Genomic DNA, 23,202 nt, shown 5'->3' with positions numbered 1-23,202 from the left:
AGGATGCTGACATGTCACCAATTATCACACATGGGTCTTTCCATCATGTTGAATGTGCATGTCCCTCATAGAGCTGGTGAAGAATTTATCAGACTTGGAATAAAATTTGATGAAAGGCATTAGCTGGAGGCCAGGCATAAGAACGTGTGCCCATGTATCCAGGATTTGGTACTTAACATGTTTAGGTCACAGAGGTAAATGACTGCTGCTGAAGCTGTGCAATTCCAGCTCAGGGAAGCACCATTGGTTTTTGTTGTCACTGCTGTGGCCAGGAGGATGGTGGCAGTACATTCACATATTTTATTAAGTTGTGCTGCTCATCACCATGTCACTCATGAGTTCCTGGTATCTGTGCCTAGTGAGGGCTCAAACACATACTTGTCAGTGGCTTAGCAGCCAACTAGTGACTATCCCCTTGTAGGGAGGGGGGGAAGAGAAGAGGCAATAAGATCTCTGCAGGTAGCATTGGCTCCAAGATAACATACCAACCAATAGAAGTTTGGAGCAAAGTCAACCCTCCAAAGAAGAATCAGTAATACAATATCTGAGCCAGGCAGGTCCATACTAATCCAGGACACCAATAAAAGGCAGCCTCCACACCAATGAAATATGGAGGGGTAGATCTGTCACTGGGGCTGGATTCTCTAAGGTAATGCTGCGATCTAATGCCTTAATAGGTAAAGTGGCCTTGGCTGGAAAGTCAGCCGGAAGCTTTCTGGGCTCTGCAGCTAAGCATCATGACTTTCGCTAGCAAAACTCCAGCAATACCCTGTCCAAATTCTAAGCTTTACTGCTTGCCAACCACTGCTTAAGCTCTCTAGATTTGATTAAGTAGGGTGTATCTCCATAACAAGAGCTTGCATTCCATTTAAAGGCAAACAGAAATTCTATCTGTGTGAATTTCTCAGTGGCTTGGTTTGAAGGCACTGAATGATAACTGATGTGTGTGTGTGTGTGTGTGTCAGACACTGAGATGAGCTTTTAACTCTGACTAAACTCACTGAATCATTTTTGTTCAGGATGAATTTGGCACAGTGCTGTAAGTACTAGCTTTGATACCAATGGTTTTCTAGTTTTCCACTTGTCTAGCATGAATTTCTTGGTCACTCTGACTGTTGTTTCCATTAACTTAAATGGAGGGATACAGTAATTTGTCCAGACATCATGATTGAGTGGGATATGGAAATTGACAGTATCTGATCTTAAGTATTCACATTTCAAAACAAGTCTTCCATACTCCCCTTAATGTAAACAGAATGTTTTAATGCCAGCTTAGCTAAAGCTTATGTTTTTAGTAGCTTGATGATTTAACTTTAAACTAATATATTTGGTGTTGAAGAACCCAGGCCTTAAAATTGTAGAAGAAGGAATTTCCTACAAACACATTGAAGTGTTTCTACACTAATATCCCATGGGGTAATGTCGAAACCACAGATTCTTATATTAACCTCAGGCTTTTACTATGACCATTATACATCTCTATAAAACGGTGAAAGCTACTACATTGGAGAGTTCAGAAGTACATGCTTGTAACTACAACTATAGTTTAACTATACAAAATTGATTTCAAGTACTTTAAATGAAAAGAATAGTCCTTAAATTGAATAAGATTTTTTATTCCATGAGAAATGAGTAACTAACTTGTCTGTGATTGTAGCATGCTTTTCCTCATTAGTGGGTTAATTGCATTTGAGTTTCTCCCGTTGTGTGTTCCCTGTGGGTTTTACCCAAAATGTGAACAAAACAGTTAGTTGCATTTGTTCTTGTGTGGGATTGGCTGTGCACATACGCCTGTGCAATATGCCGCCGTGGATCCTTTTATAAAGTTGTGTAGCATTTCCATGTTGTTTGATTATGCTTCATTCATTCTTTAATATGACTGTATTTGCCCTGAAGGATATCCAAAGAGTAAATCTTCATAAAAACAAGATCTCATTTTTTTTTTAACTGCTTAAAATTAAGACATAGAATTAGCATTATTATAAATTAGGACTGGGTTGTTTTTGGCAATAGTGTCAAAATCTGATATTCATAGAGCATGTTAGCAATACTGTTGCATTTATTGGAATACTACTCAAGGATGGGATTTAGATGTTTAAGATAATACCATAATTAATTTCATTTATGCTTTCGGTATTAAATAAAATGTTCAGTTCTCAAAACTGTCTCTCTTTTTGCTCTCAGTGGAGAATGGAAAGTATTTTCAGGGAACGAATTAGGTGCCTTGTTGGGTTGGTGGATTTTTACTTGCTGGAAGAGGCAAAATCCAGAATCCAGTTGTCTGAAAAATGTATATATGCTGTCCAGCACAGTCTCTTCAAAAATCCTCCGGGCAATTGCACTAAAGGAAGGATTCCACTTTGAGGTATTATACTTATTGTTTTGTCTTAACAATTAAATATTTATCCAAATAAAGTTGTGCACAGCCTGAAACTCTCCACATGAACATGAATCGTCACTTCTGGTAATCCAGTTACGTAAATTTTGATTTAATTAAATGTTCCTGCTCTGTTTTAAAAATGCAAAAACTGTTAAACAATAAGGCCATTGGCCCTTCAAGCCACTTCGTCCACAGACCATGTACAATCTAACCTCTCCTGGACTGTACTCAAAGGAAAAGTTCTGCATTAATATTCTTTTTGGAAACAGCTTCACATTGATTGTAAACTTTCAGTGAAAGTTTTATAATTTACATCCAACTCTTTTTAATCTATTCTGCTTAATGTGTCCAGAGTGTGTTGAATGCAGTTTACCTTCATTGTGTTTGTCACCTGGCTATATAATTTGGTATTAGCAAATTTTAGAATATTATGTATTCTCCTTTTGAATAGTGAAAACTTCAGGGGTCCCAGAACTCCACTGGTTACCACCCAAACCATAACCAGAGCTTTTCCTGTTAATTATTTCATATCAATTAAATAGCTATTTTGTTGTCATTCCATTAGATTCAACCTTCTTTAAAAGTTTTGCATGTGGAAATTTGTGAACTGCCTTTTGAAGATTCAAGTTAATATGTACTGCACATATTAGGGCCTCACTGATGTCCACTAGTTCAATAATCTTAAAGTTGCAGCCCAACCTATTGCTTCTAAATCCATGTTGAGTATTCTGTACAGCCTGTGCTTCTTAGATGAGTCACCACTTCTATTAGGCTTGCAGCACTTTTTCCCACTAGTCCAACTGGTTTATATTTTCCAGGTCATGTCTTGCTTTATTTTTGAATATCAGGAAAATACTTGCTATTGTCTGTGCATTATTTCCCCCCATCCTAATTCAGGGTGCTGTGGACAATTCTAAAGCCTCTACTATTGTTATTAGAAACTGACAACTCAACACAAAGTGAGGCTCAAACATTGAATCTTCCGGGTTTGAATAGCTGAGCTACTCTGGATAAAAGCATAAAATATCAGTGAAGGCCTCAAAGTATTAATTACGTCTACATTACTCTACCAGTATTATTGGGTTTATTTGGTAGAGTATAATGTTTTGATAGTATAATGTTTTCATTCACTGTTGCTACTAGCTATTTAAAGTGTTACAAAGTGGCAGTACTTCGTACCAAAATGTGTCACAATATTGCAGAAGCAATACATTATGGTAATGAGGCAAAAATTTAAGGTCATTGAAAAAATTACACGGTGGATTTTCTGCTACAAACAAAAATTCAGATTTAAAAGGAAATTAGATAGTTGCTTGAGAGCGAGGAATAGAAGAGAAGGAGAGAAGCTAGATGATGGATGGGGAAAGGAGAAACAGGAGGTTGGTGTACAATCAGTTAAGTGCTCTTCAGTGAAGTGGGAGAGGAAACTGAGTTCAGGGCCCCAATTTTAGAATGAAGTATCAGATGTGTTGGTGGCAGGGGGGCTTCCCGAAAATCGGGGAAATCCCGAGCGGGTTTGGAACCCGGCTCCAACCCGCAGACTTCCGGGTTCCCCACTGACACGTCAGGGTGCACGCACGCCTCACGAATGCATAAGTCCCACTTGCAATTAAAGCCGGCAGGATGATAGTTAAGAGAGTTATTTAGATACTTGAAGTACTTAATTTTATGCACATTGAGGCAGGGGTCCGATTTTCAAACATACTGTGGGTAACACTCCATTTTATACCGGACGTGTTTCAGCCAGCAGCCAGTTGGACATTCAGATGGGGATAAAAGGTGAATTATTGCAGCACGACACTCAGGTGTCTCAGGCAAACAGTTGGCTGGGAGATCTTTGTGCTTTCAATGAAAATTCTTAGTTTCCACTCAGAATTGTTCTGTTTTCACATATTTACCAACTTTTCGGACCCCCTCAAACTGACACCATCAGGGGCGCCATGGCTTCATTCGCCACTACATCCGAGGACATCACCAGCCTCGCCAGGCACGGCGTGCACTTCCGCCACTTGCAGCTCCACAACATAGTGCTGCGCTACAGGCACCTGCTCAGGAGCACAGAGAGCGCGACGTAGCAAGGGGCACTACACTCGCCACAGGATCTACAGACCAAGGCTCAGCTTCCTGGACCTCTCTGAGGAGCAGTGCATATGGAGGCTCAGAGTGAGTCGTCAGGAGGTCGCAGACATCTGCAGCCTCCTTCATGCCAAGCTGTTCCCGGCTGGGCCGAGCGGCATCTCATTACCCATCGCAATTAAAGTCACCACTGCCTTCAAGTTCTTCACCTCCAGATCATTTCAGGGTGCCACTGGTGATATCGCCGGGGTCTGTCAATCGTGTGCACACAAGTGCATAAGGCAGGTCACCGACGGCTTGTTTTGCAGATCCTCGCAGTACGTCAACTTCCCCATGGACGACCTCAGCCAGACAGAGAGGGCAGTGGGATTCCACTCTGTGGCTGGCTTCCCACAGGTGCAGGGTGCAATCGATTGCAACCATATAGCAATACGAGCACCTTCACACGAGCCAGGACTGTTCATCAACAGAAAGGGGTTTCACTCCATCAATGCTCATCATGTTTATGACCACCACAAAAGATTCCTTCACTAGTGTGCCAGATTCCCTGGCAGCTGCCACGATTCCTTCATTCTGAGGGAATTCAACATCCTGGGGTTCTTCCACGCACCGAACACGCTTAAGGGCTGGCTCCTCGGGGACAAGGGATACCCCCTGCACACGTGGCTGATGACACCCCTGAGGAACCAAATCACCGAGCAACAGCGTCGATAAAACAACAGCCACGTTGCCACCAGTTCGACAATTGAGCATGTTACAGGGGCTGCTCAAGATGCGATTTAGGTGCCTTGATCGTTCTGGGTGAGCGCTTCAATATGCACCAGACAGAGTGGGACTCATTATAGTAGTATTTTGTGTCCTGCACAACATGGCACAATAGATAGGGGTGCTGCTTGAGGAAGCCCCATCCACATCTGCCATCCACAATGAGGAAGAGGAGGAACCCATGGGCAGAGCAGCGGCTCACCTGGCTGCTCGCGAGGCCAGGGAGTCACTGATATGTCAACGGTTCTCCTAACATAAAGTATGAAGAGTCCAGTCCTCAGACCACCTGGAAAGAGCAGCGCCAACACCAGCACCCACTCCCTGCACAAAATAACCCTGCAACTACACATACACCCACTGTAAAGTGACCCATTGGGTGGCATCATGTGTCACCGTTCATGGTGAAGGTCATGAAAGGGCCCTATCAAGAATGGGCAGGATGTAGCAATAGTGGTGAGAATGATATCATTTAATGTGACTTTAACCAAAACCAAATGTAAATGAAAAACATGACCATCTGTCAGACACCCTTGTGCATGCCCTTACTGCTCACAAATCCTTAGGCTTCCTCTTCCTACCGCTTCTACGTGGTGCATCCCTTGTGGTTGCAGCAGAGGTAGTGGTAGGTTGCTCACGTTCATGCCCTGACTGCTTAGATGCGTTCAGCCTATGCCTTCTGGGTTTTGGAGCTTGTGAGGGCCCCTCCAAAGACTGTTCCACCTGCACCTGTGCAGGGGCAGACTCGGCCACCTGGAGAGGAGACAGCATTATGGTACTGGTTGAGAGGGGAGCAACAGTTGAGAGGTGGGAGCACTTTGAGTGGCGTCCCCATTTCCATGTCTCCTTTCTCCATCATCCCTCTCCTGGACCAGGCCCGCATCACTCCAACCATCCTGCTCGACAACAGTTTGGAGGACATGTATGAGGCCTTGGAAGCCCAGTTGTAAAGTATCTACCTGCCTGTTTAAGGCGGCAGAATGTTGTTCACCGAGTCCATACGACCGTTGTTAGGGCCTGAATGGACTCATTTGTGAGTCGTCCTTTAATCTCAACGGAGGCTAGCCTTCTCTCCGTCGCAGACGTTCCCGCACTTACCTGCGACACTACCTCAGATACTTGCTCATGTCCCTGTGACAGTATCTGAGAGTCCCTCGCGTACCTGTGCCGCCATTCCACTAATGCAGGAGTTGGACTCCTCCATCCTCTGCGCTATTGTGGAGAGTGAACGTGATTGTTCCAGTACCTCGCAAATGTGATGCTGTCCCTTGATCATTCTCCTTTTAAAGGATGGCCCCCGGGTTCAGCATCTGCATCCAGCTGAGCAGAGCCTGGAGAGGAGTGCTTCCACTGACACAGACTCTCCACAGTTGCCCCTGCCACCAGTGTCTGCTCATGCTCATTTGTGTGTGGTGACTCACCAGGTGTCAACCCAACTAACTCACTACTCACCAAGGTGTGAGTATCTACGCTAGTGGATGGCTCGCTATGATGTGACGGTGCACGCTCAGATGCCGGCAGGTCCTTTGAGGAATCGTCCTCTGCTATCACTGCGGTTGTTGAAGGGCCTGTAAGAACAGAAGGCAATATTAAGCATCATCAAAGATGTGGCATGTTGCGATGAGCATACTGAGGTGTTGAAAGTGGCAAGCATTGTTAACATCAATTCATATTGTGTGTGATGAATGTTAAAGTTGTGTCACCAGACGTTTATGGGGTGCAAGTCTCGGTGTCCCCGATGGACAGGCACTCAAGGGTGCGGCTGATCTCCTCCACGTCTGTGAGGACCACTATTTGTTGTGGCCCCCCTCCCCCTCCAGTCCTTACCTTTTCGCGTGCATTTTGCGCGCTCTTCTAGAAAGGGACAAAGAACAGACGTGTGAGTGAAGTGGCTAACCGATGAATGCATTGGTTTGGGTGAGGCTGACTGTGAAAAAGGTGCATCAGAGGGTGAGTATGATACATGGCCAACACACTGGATGAGGATTGGGATGAGTGGTAGTGGTGGGGTGACTAATAGGGAGGTGAGGAAGTGAAGGTAAGTTGAGGATGAGCCTTAAGTGGGTGTGAGGAGTGATGTGATGGAGTAGTCTTGGTAGTGCAGAATGAGTTAGGTGGGGTGGGGTGATGTGGAACACGGAATGTAGGAGAATCAGTAAGTGTACTCACTTTTGCTGAGCTAGTAGGTCATTGAAGTGCTTCCTACACTGGATCCAGGTGAGGGAGATGTTGCTGCTACTGGTGACCTCATCTGCCACCTCGAGCCCGGCCTTCTTGGTGGCAGAGGCAGGGCACTTCCTCCCGTCCGCGGGATAGAAGACTTCCCTCCTCCTCACCCCAGTAGCTGCTTCAGTGAGGCATCGCTGAACCTTGGAGCAGCCTTGCCCCTGTGCTGCTCCATTGTGATTTCTGGGTCCTTGCTCCAGGAAAGCCATTAGAGCAATGGCCCTTTTAAATAGAGCTCCTCCAGCTGACAGCATGTGATACGGGTGTGCAGTCCGCCCACTGCGCAGCTTTTGGACGGCAAACCCGGAAGCCAGGTTAAGTGGCTCCAATTCACTTGCAATCACGTGCGAAATGGACATATTTTATTAGTCAGGTTACCCACACGCCCATTCACCCCCCCCCCCTGCCCCCGCTGCCATCCCGCCTCCACTCTAAAATCGGGGCCCGAGTGAGGTTTGTGGGTTTCGATCACCAAAATAATGGTTATGGGGAGAGAGGTTACAATCACGTAAATAATGCTAATTTAGGGAAGAGGTAGGCTAGCTCCAACAGTTAGGGTGGCAATCACTATTTCTGTTTGGTGCAGTGATATGCCAAGATCAGGTTGGGATTTCCTCTATATATATCTGCTAATTTGGCGGGGGTGGGAGGGCAAGTGCTGATGGGTAAACATAGTATCTCTGTTCAGTTTGGGGTATTGCAAGGTGCATGATATTTCTGCCTTAGAGAGGGAGGAAGATTCAATGCTGGGGGGAAACACTCTGTGGTGGGAGGGATTAAATGAGGCTTAAGTGACTGATTCTGATGCTTGCACTCACTGTGTGGGGTGGGGTAGGGCGGGGGAAGTCGGTTGTTATGGTATGATCCTGAAATTTCTGCTCAGTGTATATGGAGTTTGAGATTAAATGTGGGCTGGTTGTCCTATGGCTGTCATTCTGCTGGAGGGGGCTGGGTTGTGAGGAAGAGAAAAGGTTACATGCTTTTAGTCCTAATACTGAATTTCTGTTCGAGTAGCGGATGATTCAGCACCTCAGAAAATCCCAGTTTTTCTGCTCAGTGGCTGGGGGGTGGGTTCATTGTCCGTAAAACAATATTTTTGCTATGGAGGACGATCGTGGTTTCCAAGTCCGATCTCCGAAATTATGGTGACTGATTTGGTGGAGTTCATATGTGCTGTTCCAATGGGCCTCACGAATGCTTATGGTTTCCATTTTCTCTCTGTTCAACAATTAAGCAAGGGCTTGGAGAATTCAGCTTCTTCCAGGCAGAGAAAATAAAGTAGGACCATTCAAGCTAGCTCCAAACACCTAGGGTGGCGATCATTATTTTACAGCTTAATGCCTACAGTTTAATATTATGCCGTCCAATCTCTCCACTACACACAATGGCAGTCTTTCAGATGATCATCTGTCATTTACCATTTATGCCCGGGTCTCCCCTGGTGCAGGAACCTTTTAGCTTTTTCAAAGCTATTTAGCATTACATTTGGTTTTCTGTTCGAGAACTATCCTTATTAATGTTTGCCAACATATCTGCCGTTCTCCAAGAAAGGACTGCTGCAGTGCCACCTGGTTTACATGGTTATGAATTTCAGTAAGATTTCACACAGGAGGCTTCAGATAAGTTGATTGGAAGTCAGGTATTAAGTGGGTAATCACTTAAATTAATGAGTCACATAATATTACTCTGACAGTGCCACCTACAGTGCTATTATAATGTTGCAAACACACTTTTTTTTAATTAGATATTTAATTCAATAACCTGTTGGAACACTGTACCACTATTTCCAAGATAACTTTGCTATTTTCTATTCATATATTTCTATAGTTTTTAAGGCCCAGTGTTGAGAAGTAAAATGGCATTGTAATCACGGTGCGGCTTCTTTAAGAAAGATTTAGATGTTCGCTCTACTTTTTCCACTTTCAAGCTTATCAGTTGTGGCATACCAGTTGCTGAAGTGCTGATGCTATATGCCTGTATTTAGACCTTAGTTTTGACTGACATTTGAAGTTGTCTTTTTCCTGAAAGCCAATTTAATTAATCTTGGTCAGATCACTGAAAGGGAGACTGCTGTGCCCATTCAACACCAGTCAGGTGGTACTTGTGGCATTGATTCTATTCACAGAAATGTTTATGGCCTGGACAGTCCCACACTATTGATTGATCAAGGCATTAGAATGGATGAAGATGGCTAAGAATAATGTTCCTTCACCAACCCCCCTCCCCCCCAAAAAGAAGTATAATTCTGGTAAAGATAGAAACAAGTTTTTTATTTACAACTGGTAGCAGCGTGATTCAAAGAAATTCAGATTATATTTTCTCTTTTAGGAAACCCTAACTGGCTTTAAATGGATGGGGAACAGAGCTAAAGATCTTATAGATAAGGGCAATACAGTGCTTTTTGCCTTTGAAGAAGCAATTGGTGAGACTGTTATTAACCACTGTTTTTAGCTTGTTGATTTCTGTATATTTTTTATTTAATTGTGCAGGAGAAACCCAAAATAATCATTACAACTAAGAAGTGAAAACAATAGCAATATTTGTAATGTGTAAGGTCAATGAAAACTCCTATTTCTTATGTTCCTCATGTCTAATAAATGCTCAGCTTGAATTCTATTGCTTTGACTTTTAGTACTGTTCTTCAACTACATGAAGTAACATTATTATAAAACATTGATAATGAAGTACTTAAGAATTGTCTAGGCAGTTTGTTTGATATTAAATAAAAGGTTTGTCTTTTAAGCCCTCCCACCCTAATACTGAAAGCTGCAGTCCTGCCACAACATTGACTATAAGAACATAAGTAATAGGAGCAGGAGGCCCCTCGAGCCTGCTCCGCCATTCAAGAAGGTCATGGCTGATCTGAAACCTCAACTCCACTTTCCCACCCTATATTGAGAAAATTATTTTTTTGAGGTGAACTTAATGGTAGCTTATAATCTACACCTAGTGTATTTCATTTAAACATCTTTTGTGTTAATTCTGATGAAGAGTGGACCACTTTTCTGTTGTCCAGTATAATCAGTTCTCCCACAGAAAGATCAATTAACGTTTCAGGTGTAATCCTTCATCAGAACTTTGTTGCTTCAAATGTGCATGTCTTGTTTTTATTCAACATTCAGCATTTGTAGGGTTTTTTTTACTTCAAGCTCTCCCTTTTCCCAGCAAAGTGACATGGCACTAACCTCAAACCTGAAAATGTGGAGCTTGACAGACTACTTTAATGGAGGTCATTTATATTTGAGTCTGAAGTGTTGCTTTAAAAGTGGGTGTACTTGTAAGAAATGTGAGCAAAATAAAATAGATTTATCTTCTAATATTTTTTATTTGTTTCTGAAAAATGTAGGATATATGTCTACTGAATTTGTTCTAGATAAAGATGGTGTCAGTGCTGCTGCAATTGTTGCCGAATCGGCCAGCTATTTGGCAACCAAGAATACTACTCTTTCCCAGCAACTAAGAGCAATTTATGAAGAGTAAGTAGTATCATAAATCTTCTGAATATATACCCTTCACTTTACATTAAGCTCAACTGCAAACTTGGCTTCTGCCTTCATGATTAGGAGACTGCCCTTAACTTGTTTCCTAGTTGGACTAACTTTCCATTATTCAATTGTAAAACAAATATTGGATCACATTAATTGTTGTTTGTGTGTTACTTTTATCTTTTTGAAAACCTTTTGATTGTGCGTTTTACACATTGACATTTTTTTGCATTACCAGGTGTTTTTTATTGTAATATTTTTTAGGAGTGATGAAGATTTCTATACAAAAATTTTAAAAGACCCAGAAATTGCCCGGTATGGCGAACCGACTGTGTTTGCCACTCCATAGATTTATACTAACCCACTAACTTACCGCGGTTTTTACTGTGGGCACTTCCTCCAATAGGAAGCGGAGAAAAGCCCAGTGTTAGCTTCAGCGAAGCTAGGACCCATGGGAGAAGTGAGATGATCACTCCCTCCCCTCAATCAATCAGATTGCAGCATTCTTGACAAGCTGTGAAGATTTTCTGCAAGCTGGAATGTAAAATCCAGGAAGTGAAAGGTACAACATTCAAATCATCTGTAAGAACAGTTATAGACAGCAAAAAAGAGAGGGTAAGAAAAAATTTAATTTAATAGAAGAGACAGAAGGAAAAAGCTTTTTAAAAATGTTTTAATTTTTAAAAAAAATTTTAATGATCAAAAACTATTAATATAAGGAGTAATGAGACTCCATTTTTTTTAAGGTTAATTTTTAGTTGTTTGGCAGTTATTAAGACTTGCCACGCTGTTAAAACTTAGTTTAGACTCGGTACTTTGAAGCGTACCTGTTTTGTGGCAATATTAGTTATTTTCCAGCTGGGCAGAAGAGCAAGTTGGCGCTGGTCTATTGATTCTGTTGATTGCAGCCGGCGATATCTCTTTAATGTGAAGCTGTCAAATCGCCAGCGAACCAGGAGGAGCAAGTTCCGGATTTCCACATTTCACCGCGCATGTGCGAAGCCGGAACTTGCTCTACGATTTCGCCACTAACAATGGTGAGCACTGTTGAGCTCACTGTTCTTTTGTTAAAGCAATTTCCGGCCCATTGTAGTAGTTATTAAAATGGTCCAAGAAAGTTGGGAAACAATTTAGTAAATTCCTGCATCGTACTCAAGTTTTCTCACCGTTTTAAAAGTTTGCATTATTGCATATGAGAATTATGTATGTTACAAGACCAAGTTTGATTAGTTTAAGCTGGATGTTATGTATAAGCCATATAGAAATGTTTATTTTGCATAGCTTCTTAATCTTGAGTATCCAGTAAGTGGCTGCACAAACCAGGACATTCAGAGATTTGATTTTTGTTTTCCAACTACACTGTAATTACTAGAAGCAATTGTTCAGTCACTTCCAGCTTGCTAATAATTTCTGATGGACTGCTAAATGCTCAATCTAAAATAACATCTTCCTTCAGTACCCTACAACTGTGTTTTGTTAGTCACTTACTACCTGTGCATAGTTACTTTTTCTCCCTTTTTTATGTGTCCTTTACTTGCCCACTTTATCACTGCGATACTGAAATTTCCCATCCATATTGTATTAGGATTCCCTGTAGCCTCTTTCTTAAACAGCTGACTATCTGCTCATTTCGAGCTGGCAGTGGATAACCTTGACAGTTTTAATTTGTTGTTCTTATTACTAATTACTCAAATTGTCAGCCAGCTCCCTTTCTTGCCACTGTCGTCCCTTACTAATAGTGCTACTCTTGCCCAGCTCAAAATCTGAGTGCAAAACATCATGTACTTTCAACTCTGGCTACTGTCTCTCTTAACTGACAGTTTTTTTAAAAAAAAATTTCAGCAGTGCATTCCTGATGGTCTTTGCATTAGCATTTAAGCTTATCTGTAAGCAACTTATCTCACTCAGTTGAACCTTTTTTATATTTGTCTGGTTTTTTTTCCCCCTGAGCAACAGCATTTCTTTCTCCCCTTGATCGGCAGATATATATTGGGCCAGAATTTACTGTGAGCTGCCTAGGCCCTAAGCTCTGGAATTGCCTCCCTCAACCTCTCTGCCTCTCTAGCTCTCACTCCTCCTTAAAACCTACCACTTTGACCAAGCTTTTGGTCACCTGTCCTAATATCTCCTTATGTGGCTCCATGTCAAATTTTGTTTGAAAATAACTTTTGTGAAGCGCCTTGCGATGTTTTACTGTTAAAGCTGTTTGTTGATGTGAGCAGCAAGTTCATTAGACTTGCACTTGCCCATAGACTTTCCATGAGTTTTTGCACTGAAAGTTGCTGTAAGTTAGAGATTCAAACAGTGCGGCGCCCTTTACAAGGCATCTGGGACCTGTGTGAACAGGGAAAGCAACTATGTATCCCTTTAACCATTCAGATTGAAGAATTGTTAATGAACAATGCAGAGTCTGAACCAAGAAGTATAAGTTAGAATAGTGAATTCAATGTTAAATCAGGTACAGAAAGTGAAAGAGGGAAAGAAAGCTTAGATCAAGAGAGAGATAGGGAAAGAAAGAAGTTTTTAAAAAAAATGTGTTTAAATTTTTAAAAAATCTCCAAGAACAATTTAAAAATTCAAGGAATGAGATTTCACATTTGTTAATAGTTAATTTTTAGAAAATTGTTTGGCAGCAATTAAGACTTATGTCATTAAAAGGGTACTTGACTGGAATGGTCAACCTTTTGTGGCAAGTTTAGTCAGTGTCTACCACATAAGTACAGGAATTTCACACCGTTGAATGTATTTGAATGGTGAGTCAGACAGCGAGATGCCGTTTTCGCGAAGCTGATGGAGGGGCAGCAAATCCCGGACAGCAATTTCCAGATTTTTGCATCTAACTGCGCATGTACGCTCGCCAGAAGTTGCTGTTCGATTTGCGCATAAATAACGGTAAGCACTGTTAGGAAGAATAGAAAAACAGAATATTTTTTAAATGGGGCAAAACTATTAAATGTTGGTGTTCAGAGGGATTTGGATGTCCTTGTACACAAAGCACAGAAAGTTAACATGCAGGCACAGCAAGCAATTAGGAGGGCAAATGCAATGTTGGCCTTTATTGCAAGGGGGTTGGAGTACAAGAGTAAGAAAGTCTTGTTGCAATTGTACAGGGCTTTGGTCAGACCACACCTGGAGTACTGTGTACAGTTTGGCCTCCTTACCTAAGGAAGGATATGCTTGCTTTAGAGGTGGTGCAACAAAGGTCCACTAGATTGATTCATGGAATGAGAGGGTTGTCCTTTGAGGGGAGATTGAGTAGAATGGGTCTATACTCTCGAGTTTAGAAGAATGAGAGGTGATCTCATTGAAACATATAAAATTCTGAGGGGGCTTAACAGGGTAGATGCTGAGAGGCTGTTTTCCCCTGGCTGGAGAGTCTAGAACTACGGGACATAGTTTCAGGATAAGGGGTCGGCCATTTAGGATTGAGATGAAAAGAAATTTCTTCACTGAGGGTTGTGAATCTTTGGAATTCTCTACCCTAGGGGGCTGTGAATGCTCAGTCGTTGAGTATATTCAAGGCTGAGATCGCTAGATTTTTGGACTCTAGGGGAATCAAGGGATATGGGGATTGAGCAGGAAAGTAGGGTTAAGGTCGAAGATCAGCCATGATCTTATTGAATGGCGGAGCAGGCTCAAGGGGCTGTATGGTCTACTCCACCTTCTATTTCTTATGTTCACACATTGTAAAAAACCCAAGGACCTGTACCGTCGTGCCTCTTGAGTTTTTCACCTGTTAAGGTTTTGTGCTATGCTTCTTGAGTTGGATCTTTCATTGAAGAATATTGTGGGGGGGCGGGGAGAGAAACAGCCTTTGACTTCTCATAAGTATGTTAGATTAGATAATTCCTGTAGTCTTAGTGTATTCTATTTTCAGTTGGCTAGTCTGTTTTCTTTTCACTGTTTTCCCGGAGTATCGACCAGCAAACCACCATAACAAACGATCAAAAAAAAACATTACTGTTCTTTTCAAGACATGCATACAAATGAAACAATAAAATAAAACGTAGACATACTAGCTTATCCACTGGCTCATTGATGAGCAGAGCTATGATCGGGTCCTCTGGTGAGAACCATTAACTAAGCACACAAGCTCTAGATGCCCATTTCAAAGACATTCATAAAAACAGGCAAAACAAAAATAAAAAGCAGAACATGAAGAGGCCTGAGACACACGTTTAGAATTTACACTGACTATTGGGCTGCAGTCAATTAGGATGTCTATTGACTCAGGTGATATTGCTTACCTTGAAAGAAAATAGATACATGCTCAGCTGGGCCAGGCTTTTATTACCATACAAAGTGCAATAGTCCATAGCTGATGGGCATTATCACTACATAGAATCCTTGTTGCCAAATCGTGACAGTGTTGCTTACCGCATTTGCTTGGGTTCTCCAAACGCACCCATAAATAGTGTTTGAATCATATGTTCTGTTGTTCAATACAGAAATGGCAGAACAGAAATAACGCATGGTTCAAGAGCTGCTGATCACAATGTATCCGTCCATATTCAGCCGTGGTTGAACACTGGCAGGCACTGCTGAAAACTTACCCCCACAGAGAATATGTTGGCACTGAGCTTCTCTGGGGACATACTGGCACAAGTTGGTGTCAGAGACCAAAACCTGAGTGATCCCTCCATGGATAACACTCCCAGGTCAGCAAAATAGAAGGGTATTCCCAAACAAAAGATTCCAAGCAGATTCTGAAAAGTGTCTGTAGCACTTCCCGAGCAATGCCAAGACCATGTAAAACTAAATGTAAATGTCTCCCTAAGGATAGTGACAGGTCCATTAAAATTAAAGAATTGCATTTCCATATTGAATTTTGTCTATGAAATGTCTCACAGTGCTCCATGTTCAATGAGTTCCTTTTGAAGTGTGGTGTTGATATGTACACCAGTGTAACAGCCATTTCGCACCCAACAATTTCCCATAAATAGTTGGTCTAGTTCTAGTGATACTGGTTGAGGAATATTGACCAAGACCTGCTCTTCCAACAGTGCCATGGGATCTTTAAAGACCACCTGAACAACTGGAACAGGCAGTATCCTGTATTTATCTAAGACATTTGTTAGGGAAAATATTTCTCGGCTTGGCTTGATATCTCAGCACCCTTTAGAGTGGATTCAAAACTAATGATGCTGATGTGATTACCGTCAATGCCTTATTCTCTAGTGTTTCTCTCGATGCTTCTGCTGATCTAGCATCTTGTGTGTGAGGATTGCAGCTCACTTCCACCAGTACGCCCTCCACAGTTAGTAACCAGCATTCAGACACGGAAGGTGGTCAGATTTCAGTAGCAGACCAGAATGAGGAATGGCTGAGTGTTTTGCATGAAGAATTCACTTTCCTACAGCAATCCATTTGACAAAAGCCTTGCTTCCTCCAGAAGGAGCAATAATTAGATCTCCACAGCCAGTTGGATCCTCAGGAAACCACTTGGAAATGTACCCACCTGCCCAAAGGGACAAGCACGTACCTACTGGGGTTGGGGGAGAGGAAGTAGGAGGAATAATATAGTGAATCATGGAGTGCAAATTACTGGACAAAGCTTCAAATTATGGAACTTGCTTGCTCAGGGTCCTCAATCCTGAAATGAAGCCCTTCTTCCAGTTGTCATAAGACTTCGCTAAGGTCTGGAATCATTCTAGTCACCTAAGTTATGAAGAAAGATTCAAGCAAGTAAACTTACTTTTGTTGGAGAAAAGAAAGTTGAAGGGAGATGTGATATATTCAAGTAAAAAGTTGTTTTACCTGGACAAGGAACATAGGGCCAGAGGATGCATGTACAAAATTCACAACCATGAACAAGATTAAAGGTGAGAAAAAAACGTTTATCCATAGGACAGTAGACATAGAAGTGTTCAAGTTAACCTACAGCAAGGATGACTTTTATTTCTGGGATGTTGTTTTCATATCTTTGCACTTATCCCTTGGAGGATAGTGTGAAGTAAACATAGAAAATAGGAGCAGGAATAGGCCATTCAGTATGATCATGGCTGATCCTCTATCTCAATACCATATTCCCGCTCTCTCCCCATACCCCTTGATGCCTTTTGTGTCCAGAAGTGGGAGGATTTGCAGGCTGATTGTGGCCTGTCAGACTGTCAATGTGAACGCTCCTTCTATGGCTGTAACCATCTTTATGCCAGCCGATAGGGTGGTTAGTCCAATATGGCGAGAGGGTTTATGGGCTCCCACCACCCATACAATGAGAGGGGCCACCCACCGGACTCGTATCTCACCGGATGTCAACCTAGAATCTAGATCCAGTCTCCCTGTTGGGACTGTCTGGAACGGGGTTCAAACCCTGCACCTTCTGACTCGAGGCAGGATTGTTACCACTAAGCTAAAGCTTGCACCTCATTCTGGAATATGGTACAAATATTAGAAATTGAACTTGATGTGCGGAACGCTTCCTGGCCATTTAATGTTTGGGATTCAACTGTATTAACATTTTCTGTTATTTGTACATGTCATTTTTGATTTGTATTTGGCTTAATCTATGTTCAGTAGGTAAGCTATGTTTTTAAACTTTGAATACTGTTCAATCAGACCTGAAGATATCCTTATGTGATGCTGTATAATGATGCGAAACACCAGCTGCATGTGGCAGCAATGGGAATCTATCTGCTGACATTTGAATCCAATTAGCTATCAAGGATAGGCTGTTAGGATTTCCCTGCCTATGCAGGTAGTTATCCATTATTATCTACGTAAGCGAGAGAAAAACCTCTTTATCTTTGGGCCAAGGATAGTCATTCAAGAATACAATTAGTGTGAATGTGAGTAGAAGGTAGGAAAATAACCATTCAAAAATATTATTGCTGATAGGTTTTCAAACTCAGTACGTATTGTAAGTTTACAGGTTGATTTTAATTGGCTGTAAAATGAAGATCACAAAAGTTATGTTCTGTAAATGGAAATCTTTTTGGTGTGCGGATTTGGGGTGCTGCACTGTATGTCTGTAGTTGAAAATGGAAATTCTTCTCAAAGTATTCAAAGTAAGTATTCTAAGTATTGGCTCAAATAGTCATGTAATCTATCTGAAATTTGGACATGTTGGATGATGGTGATATATGGAATTGCACGCTGCTGAGTGACAGATGTCATGCATACTGCAGGCACAAGTGAGTATTCAAGATCCAGACTCAAGTACTTTCTCTTCTCTACACATACATTAGGAAAGGAATTTAGTGAGCACGCACTACTGCAACCAAGTTACAATGGGAGTAATCTGAGACTTGTATTTACCTTGTCTATGTGGAATAAAAGTGTTTGCTATTTATATAACAGGTTTTCAATTGTCTTGCTGTCTTTCATTTATCCAGATATGGTTATCATCTCTCAAAAGCTTCATACTTCATCTGCCATGATCCTGGGACAATTGATAGATTATTCCAGAATTTACGAAATTATAATGGAAAAAGCGAATATCCAAAAACCTGTGGGAAGTTTGAAATTTCTGATATTCGGGATTTAACCACTGGCTACGATAGCAGCCAACCAGACAAAAAGGCTGTAAGTGAAGCTGCCTTAAATTCTCTTCCTACTGTTTTAAGATATACCAGCAGAGGGAACCAGTGATACTTAAAAAATTGCATCAATGCTAAATTTCATGTGCTTCTCATGAACCATTCATGCTTCTCTTTTTTTAAAAAAGAGAAATGTGCTCTGGCAGTAAATTTTAAGCATTATAATCAGCAGAACTTTTGCAGCTGTTTAAATAGGTACTAGTTCTGATGCTTTTTAAACAAATTGTAACATTGACATGCTGGATATGTTTACATTTAATATAGTAATATTGCATAGACAATATTTAGCAAATATTGATGCCCTCCAGGGCAATCCTGTTTTAACTTCTGTAAGACAGTATCAGGTGCCCAAAGGAAAACAGTACCATTGTTGCAGAAAATATTTTTATTAACATACACCAACAGGAATAACATTCAAATAAGTCAACAGTACGAAAAATTGAACTTTACCATGGCAGAAACCACATGATCCGAGGTGGCCCACTGGGTCCAAAGAACCCAGTATGAAAATCTATGGTGTAGGAGCATGTGTGTATTTAAGTATGTAATATAAAATTCTTTGTAGTATGCAGTTTTCTCCTTGGTCTAAGGACTAATAAATCAAAAGAATTTTAGAAACTGTCTGCCTATCTGTGTTTTAGGTGCTTCCGACCAGTAAAAACAGCCACATGATCACCTTCACTTTCAAGAATGGATGTGTAGCCACCATGAGAACGAGTGGGACAGAGCCTAAAATTAAATATTATGCAGAGTTCTGTGCACCACCTGGAAATAGGTAAAATTATTAATTTAAACTTTTAAAATAGCAGTGTTGTTTGGTTTGGCTGACTTCAGAATTAGATTACCAGAAATATTTGAAGGAATAAATAAGACTGCAAATGCTGGAAATCTGGAAAATAAAACACACACAAAATGCTGGAAATACAAAGCAGATCTGTCAGCAGCTGAAAAGACAGCTTAGTGCTTGGGATCAATTCTGACAGATTCTACACCTGAAACATTAACCTTGTCAAATGTTGACCTGTGTATTTCTGGCATTTTCCATTTTTTTTTAACACAAGAAATAATTGATTTAGCTGCCTTTACCCACCAGGCTATTGGGGAAGCCTGCATTTATTGTCTAACTTTAAGCAAAATATGGAGTATGTGCTTCTTTCAAATAACCTCCCTACATTGTTGCGAGTTTTGTATGTACTAATTTTGTAAATATCCAACAGTTCAGAGGGATCTAGTGGTTATGAAAATATTTTTGGTAAATTATATTTGTCAAAAATTCCTAAGAAACCATCCAGGAAAGCTTGTATAATCATCATGTGACTTTTCCCTACTCCACCATATTAAGGCTTTATTCTTGTGCTGTCTTTAACTCTTTGTCCCATGTATGATGGTTGCAGACCTTTATTGACTAGCACTACTGGTCCCAACCAACATTTGACAAGCCTGCACCTGTTAATTTCCCACTACGCTGTGCTCCTCGCTCTGAATCAAAGCACTGCTCCCCATTTACTTTTGAAAGCCTTGTTCCTGCACCATGTTCTTTTTTGAGACACCCAGCCAACTGACTCTCTTTATGGTGGCTCCAATGTTGTAAGAAGAAAGATGAAAAGAAAAGGAGAGGCCCAGTCTAAACAAGCTTCAGAACCACTAAATAAGATTAATTCTGTTCCAGTTTTATCAAGAATATCAATTGGTTTGAGCCAACCTTGAACAGAAACATGTAGGTGGGGCCTCTGTCCCTACCATCGTTTTCCCAGTGGTTTGCCTATAATTAGAATACCCGGCAACGTGTCCTGATGTAAATGGCCAGTTTCATTTGAACCCATTTTAAAAGGGGAACAGTAATGGGAATTTTTTTGTCCCATTTTAAAAAATACTTGGGTGGCATGGGAGGGACAGTGAGATGCAATGATCTCGCACAGTGTTCTTTGAATGCTGTGACCTGGGATTGAAAAGAGCTCATGAATGAGTTCCTTAAATGAAAATCTGCTGTTTGTTGGCTGTACAGACCCTAATGGAAATAGGCCCTCAGTTCAAATGCTGACTGCAATTCACGAATTAACACTAAATTAGCTGTTTCACTGATGCGCTACAAGGATGCTGGGTAGAGGAAAATATAAGAACTCAACCTGGTGTAATAGCACATGTTCTTCTGAAGTTAGGATTAAGGCACATTTTTAATTCGTTCATGGGATGTGGGCATCACTGGCAAGGCCAGCATTTATTGCCCATCCCTAATTGCCCTTGAGAAGGTGGTGGTGAGCCGCCTTCTTGAACCGCTGCAGTCCGTGTGGTGAAGGTTCTCCCACAGTGCTGTTAGGCAAGGTGTTCCAGGATTTTGACCCAGCGACGATGAAGGAACGGTGATATATTTCCAAGTCAGGATGGTGTGTGACTTGGAGGGGAACGTGCAGGTGGTGTTGTTCCCATGTGCTTGCTGCCCTTGTCTTTCTAGGTGGTAGAGGATGTGGGTTTGGGAGGTGCTGTTGAAGAAGCCTTGGCGAGTTGCTGCAGTGCATCCTGTTAATACACACTGCAGCCATGGTGCGCTGGTGGTGAATGGAGTGAATGTTTAGGGTGGTGGATGGGGTACCAATCAAGCAGGCTGCTTTGTCCTGGATGGTGTCGAGCTTCTTGAGTGTTGTTGGAGCTGCATTCATCCCGGCAAGTGGAGAGTATTCCATCACACTCCTGACTTGTGCCTTGTAGATGGTGGAAAGTCTTTGGGGAGTCGGGAGTGAGTCACTCACCGCAGAATACCCAACCTCTGGCCTCCTCTTGTAGCTACAGTATTTATGTGGCTGATCCAGTTAAGTTTCTGGTCATTGGTGACCCCCAGGATGTTGATGTTGGGAGATTCGGCAATGGTAATGCCGTTGAATGTCAAGGGGAGATGGTTAGACACTCTTGTTGGAGATGGCAATTGATTAACAGCAATTGATGCTAGCTCAATTGCTAAATTTAAATCTGAGATAGATAGCTTTTTGGCATTCAAAGGTATTAAGGGATATGGGCCAAAGGCAGGTATATGGAGTTGGATCACAGATCAGCCATGATCTTATCAAATGGCGGAGCGGGCTTGAGGGGCTGAATGGCCTACTCCTGTTCCTATGGTCATTGCCTGGCACTTGTCTGGCACAAATGTTACATGCCACTTATCAGCCCAAGCCTGGATGTTGTCCAGGTGTTGCTGCATGCGGGCACGGACTGCTTCATTATGCTTCATTGTTGAAATAGAACAGAATATTGCTCCCTCTACAGCTAGGTGACTGAAATGGAGAAGTATCATTGCCTTATGAGCACAAAATTCACCTTAAAATACTTGCACAAGAACAGCTACTATGTGAAATACTTTTTCCTTTCTCATGTCCCCAACCTGAAGAGTTTTAAATAATTTTTGCTTTTGAGTGAAATAATTTTCAGTACTATTCTATGAACTCTGTTGCAAAGAGAACAAACTTTTCATGGTGGGTAAAGGCGCTCTGTTGTCAGCTCACATCTACCATGGGCTCAGATGGTGAGTACCACTGCTGATATAACTTGCATTAGCAGTTTTCTTTAATTCCTGAAAAAAGCTGGAGTTGTTAATCATTCTGTGACTCGGCCCTATTGTATAAAATGCTCTGTGTGCTGAGTCTTGGTTTCAGAATGCAAGTTTGTTCCGCTTCTGAATTATTCTAAAATTCAGTTATTTTGGTGTAGGTTCAGAGAAAACTATGAAGGGAAAAAAGTCACCCACACTGGGGTTTGCTTCAATTTTCCCTACTTTGTAAAGAGTTCTCAAAATTATTCAACATGTTGGAATATTGTTTGATTGGTGTTTAGTATTGCCAGGGTAGAATCATTGTGTTTAAAATAACAACTTTATAGGAGACATAAAAAGGAAGTGCTTTCGACTTGAAGATCTGAATTTCCCCCTTCCTCATTTTGGTAGATGAAGTTAGTGCTTTCTGGAGGAGGGGAAGGAAAATGTTTCCTTGATTTCTCTTGAGCAGCTTGTCTTTAGCTTCTGGTCAATGCCAGCTCCTTGTTTCTGTTTATGTCAAATGGCAAGAGGGCACTTGCAGCTCATGGACCAGCACCTTATCCTGAGATGGCATAGCAATAGAGTTGGGGAGAACAGCACTGCACGTGCACAATGAGGGACTTACCAGTGGCAGTACATGCCAATCAAAATTGGCAGGTTCACATTCATGTTCCTGGTGACTGAATGAATGGATAGCTGATTGGAGCAAGGAAAATTTTAATTTGCTAATCTAATAGCAAATATGGATTACCATGTTTTGGCAGCGAGTCTGGCCCAAGTGATGCAGTACCCATCAATTAAGAGATGATCATCTTTGCCTTGCTAAGACTTGTCAGACAGCGGCCCACTTGCATGCATTTGCAGTTAAATCAGCGGATTTAAAATTCCTGTGCTCCATGGAGCCGCAGTGACTGGGGCAGCTCCGTGAGGTGTGGGAAATTTGAATTTGTGAGCTTAACTGTCTGTCAGCCCAAGCTTGCAATCATTTACAATTGACTGCAGTCCCATGCTAACATTGAAGAAGCAATTGCTCCCCTTAAGTACGTGCCTAAGAGGAAGCAGGAAAAAAATGATATGGTTATAAATACAGTTAAATTACGTTTTATCTTGTGACATGTTCCTGTTTTGTGGGTGAGTTTCTTGCTCTCAATCTGTTCACATTGTGGCTCTCTTATATGTCTAAGGTCACATCTTGATCTTTACAGCCTGGAA

General features: G+C 41.7%; 1 protein-coding gene across 2 annotated transcripts in view; it reads left to right on the top strand.

Moving 5' to 3' along the window:
- pgm2 (phosphoglucomutase 2) overlaps positions 1-23,202 on the top strand; it is a 63,297-nt gene that overhangs the window by 35,783 nt on the left and 4,312 nt on the right. For both annotated transcript variants that reach the window (XM_067988950.1, XM_067988943.1), the window contains exons 9-13: positions 2,185-2,365; positions 9,773-9,866; positions 10,791-10,920; positions 18,264-18,453; positions 19,109-19,242. In XM_067988950.1, coding sequence (XP_067845051.1) covers positions 2,185-2,365; positions 9,773-9,866; positions 10,791-10,920; positions 18,264-18,453; positions 19,109-19,242 — 729 coding nt within the window. The remainder of the gene's footprint in view (positions 1-2,184; positions 2,366-9,772; positions 9,867-10,790; positions 10,921-18,263; positions 18,454-19,108; positions 19,243-23,202) is intronic.

The sequence above is a fragment of the Heptranchias perlo genome, chromosome 1 (assembly GCF_035084215.1).
Source record: "Heptranchias perlo isolate sHepPer1 chromosome 1, sHepPer1.hap1, whole genome shotgun sequence".
NCBI classification, from domain to species: domain Eukaryota; kingdom Metazoa; phylum Chordata; class Chondrichthyes; order Hexanchiformes; family Hexanchidae; genus Heptranchias; species Heptranchias perlo.
The sequence above is the reverse complement of the archived record's forward strand: the minus strand, read 5'-3'. Positions and strand labels throughout refer to the sequence as shown.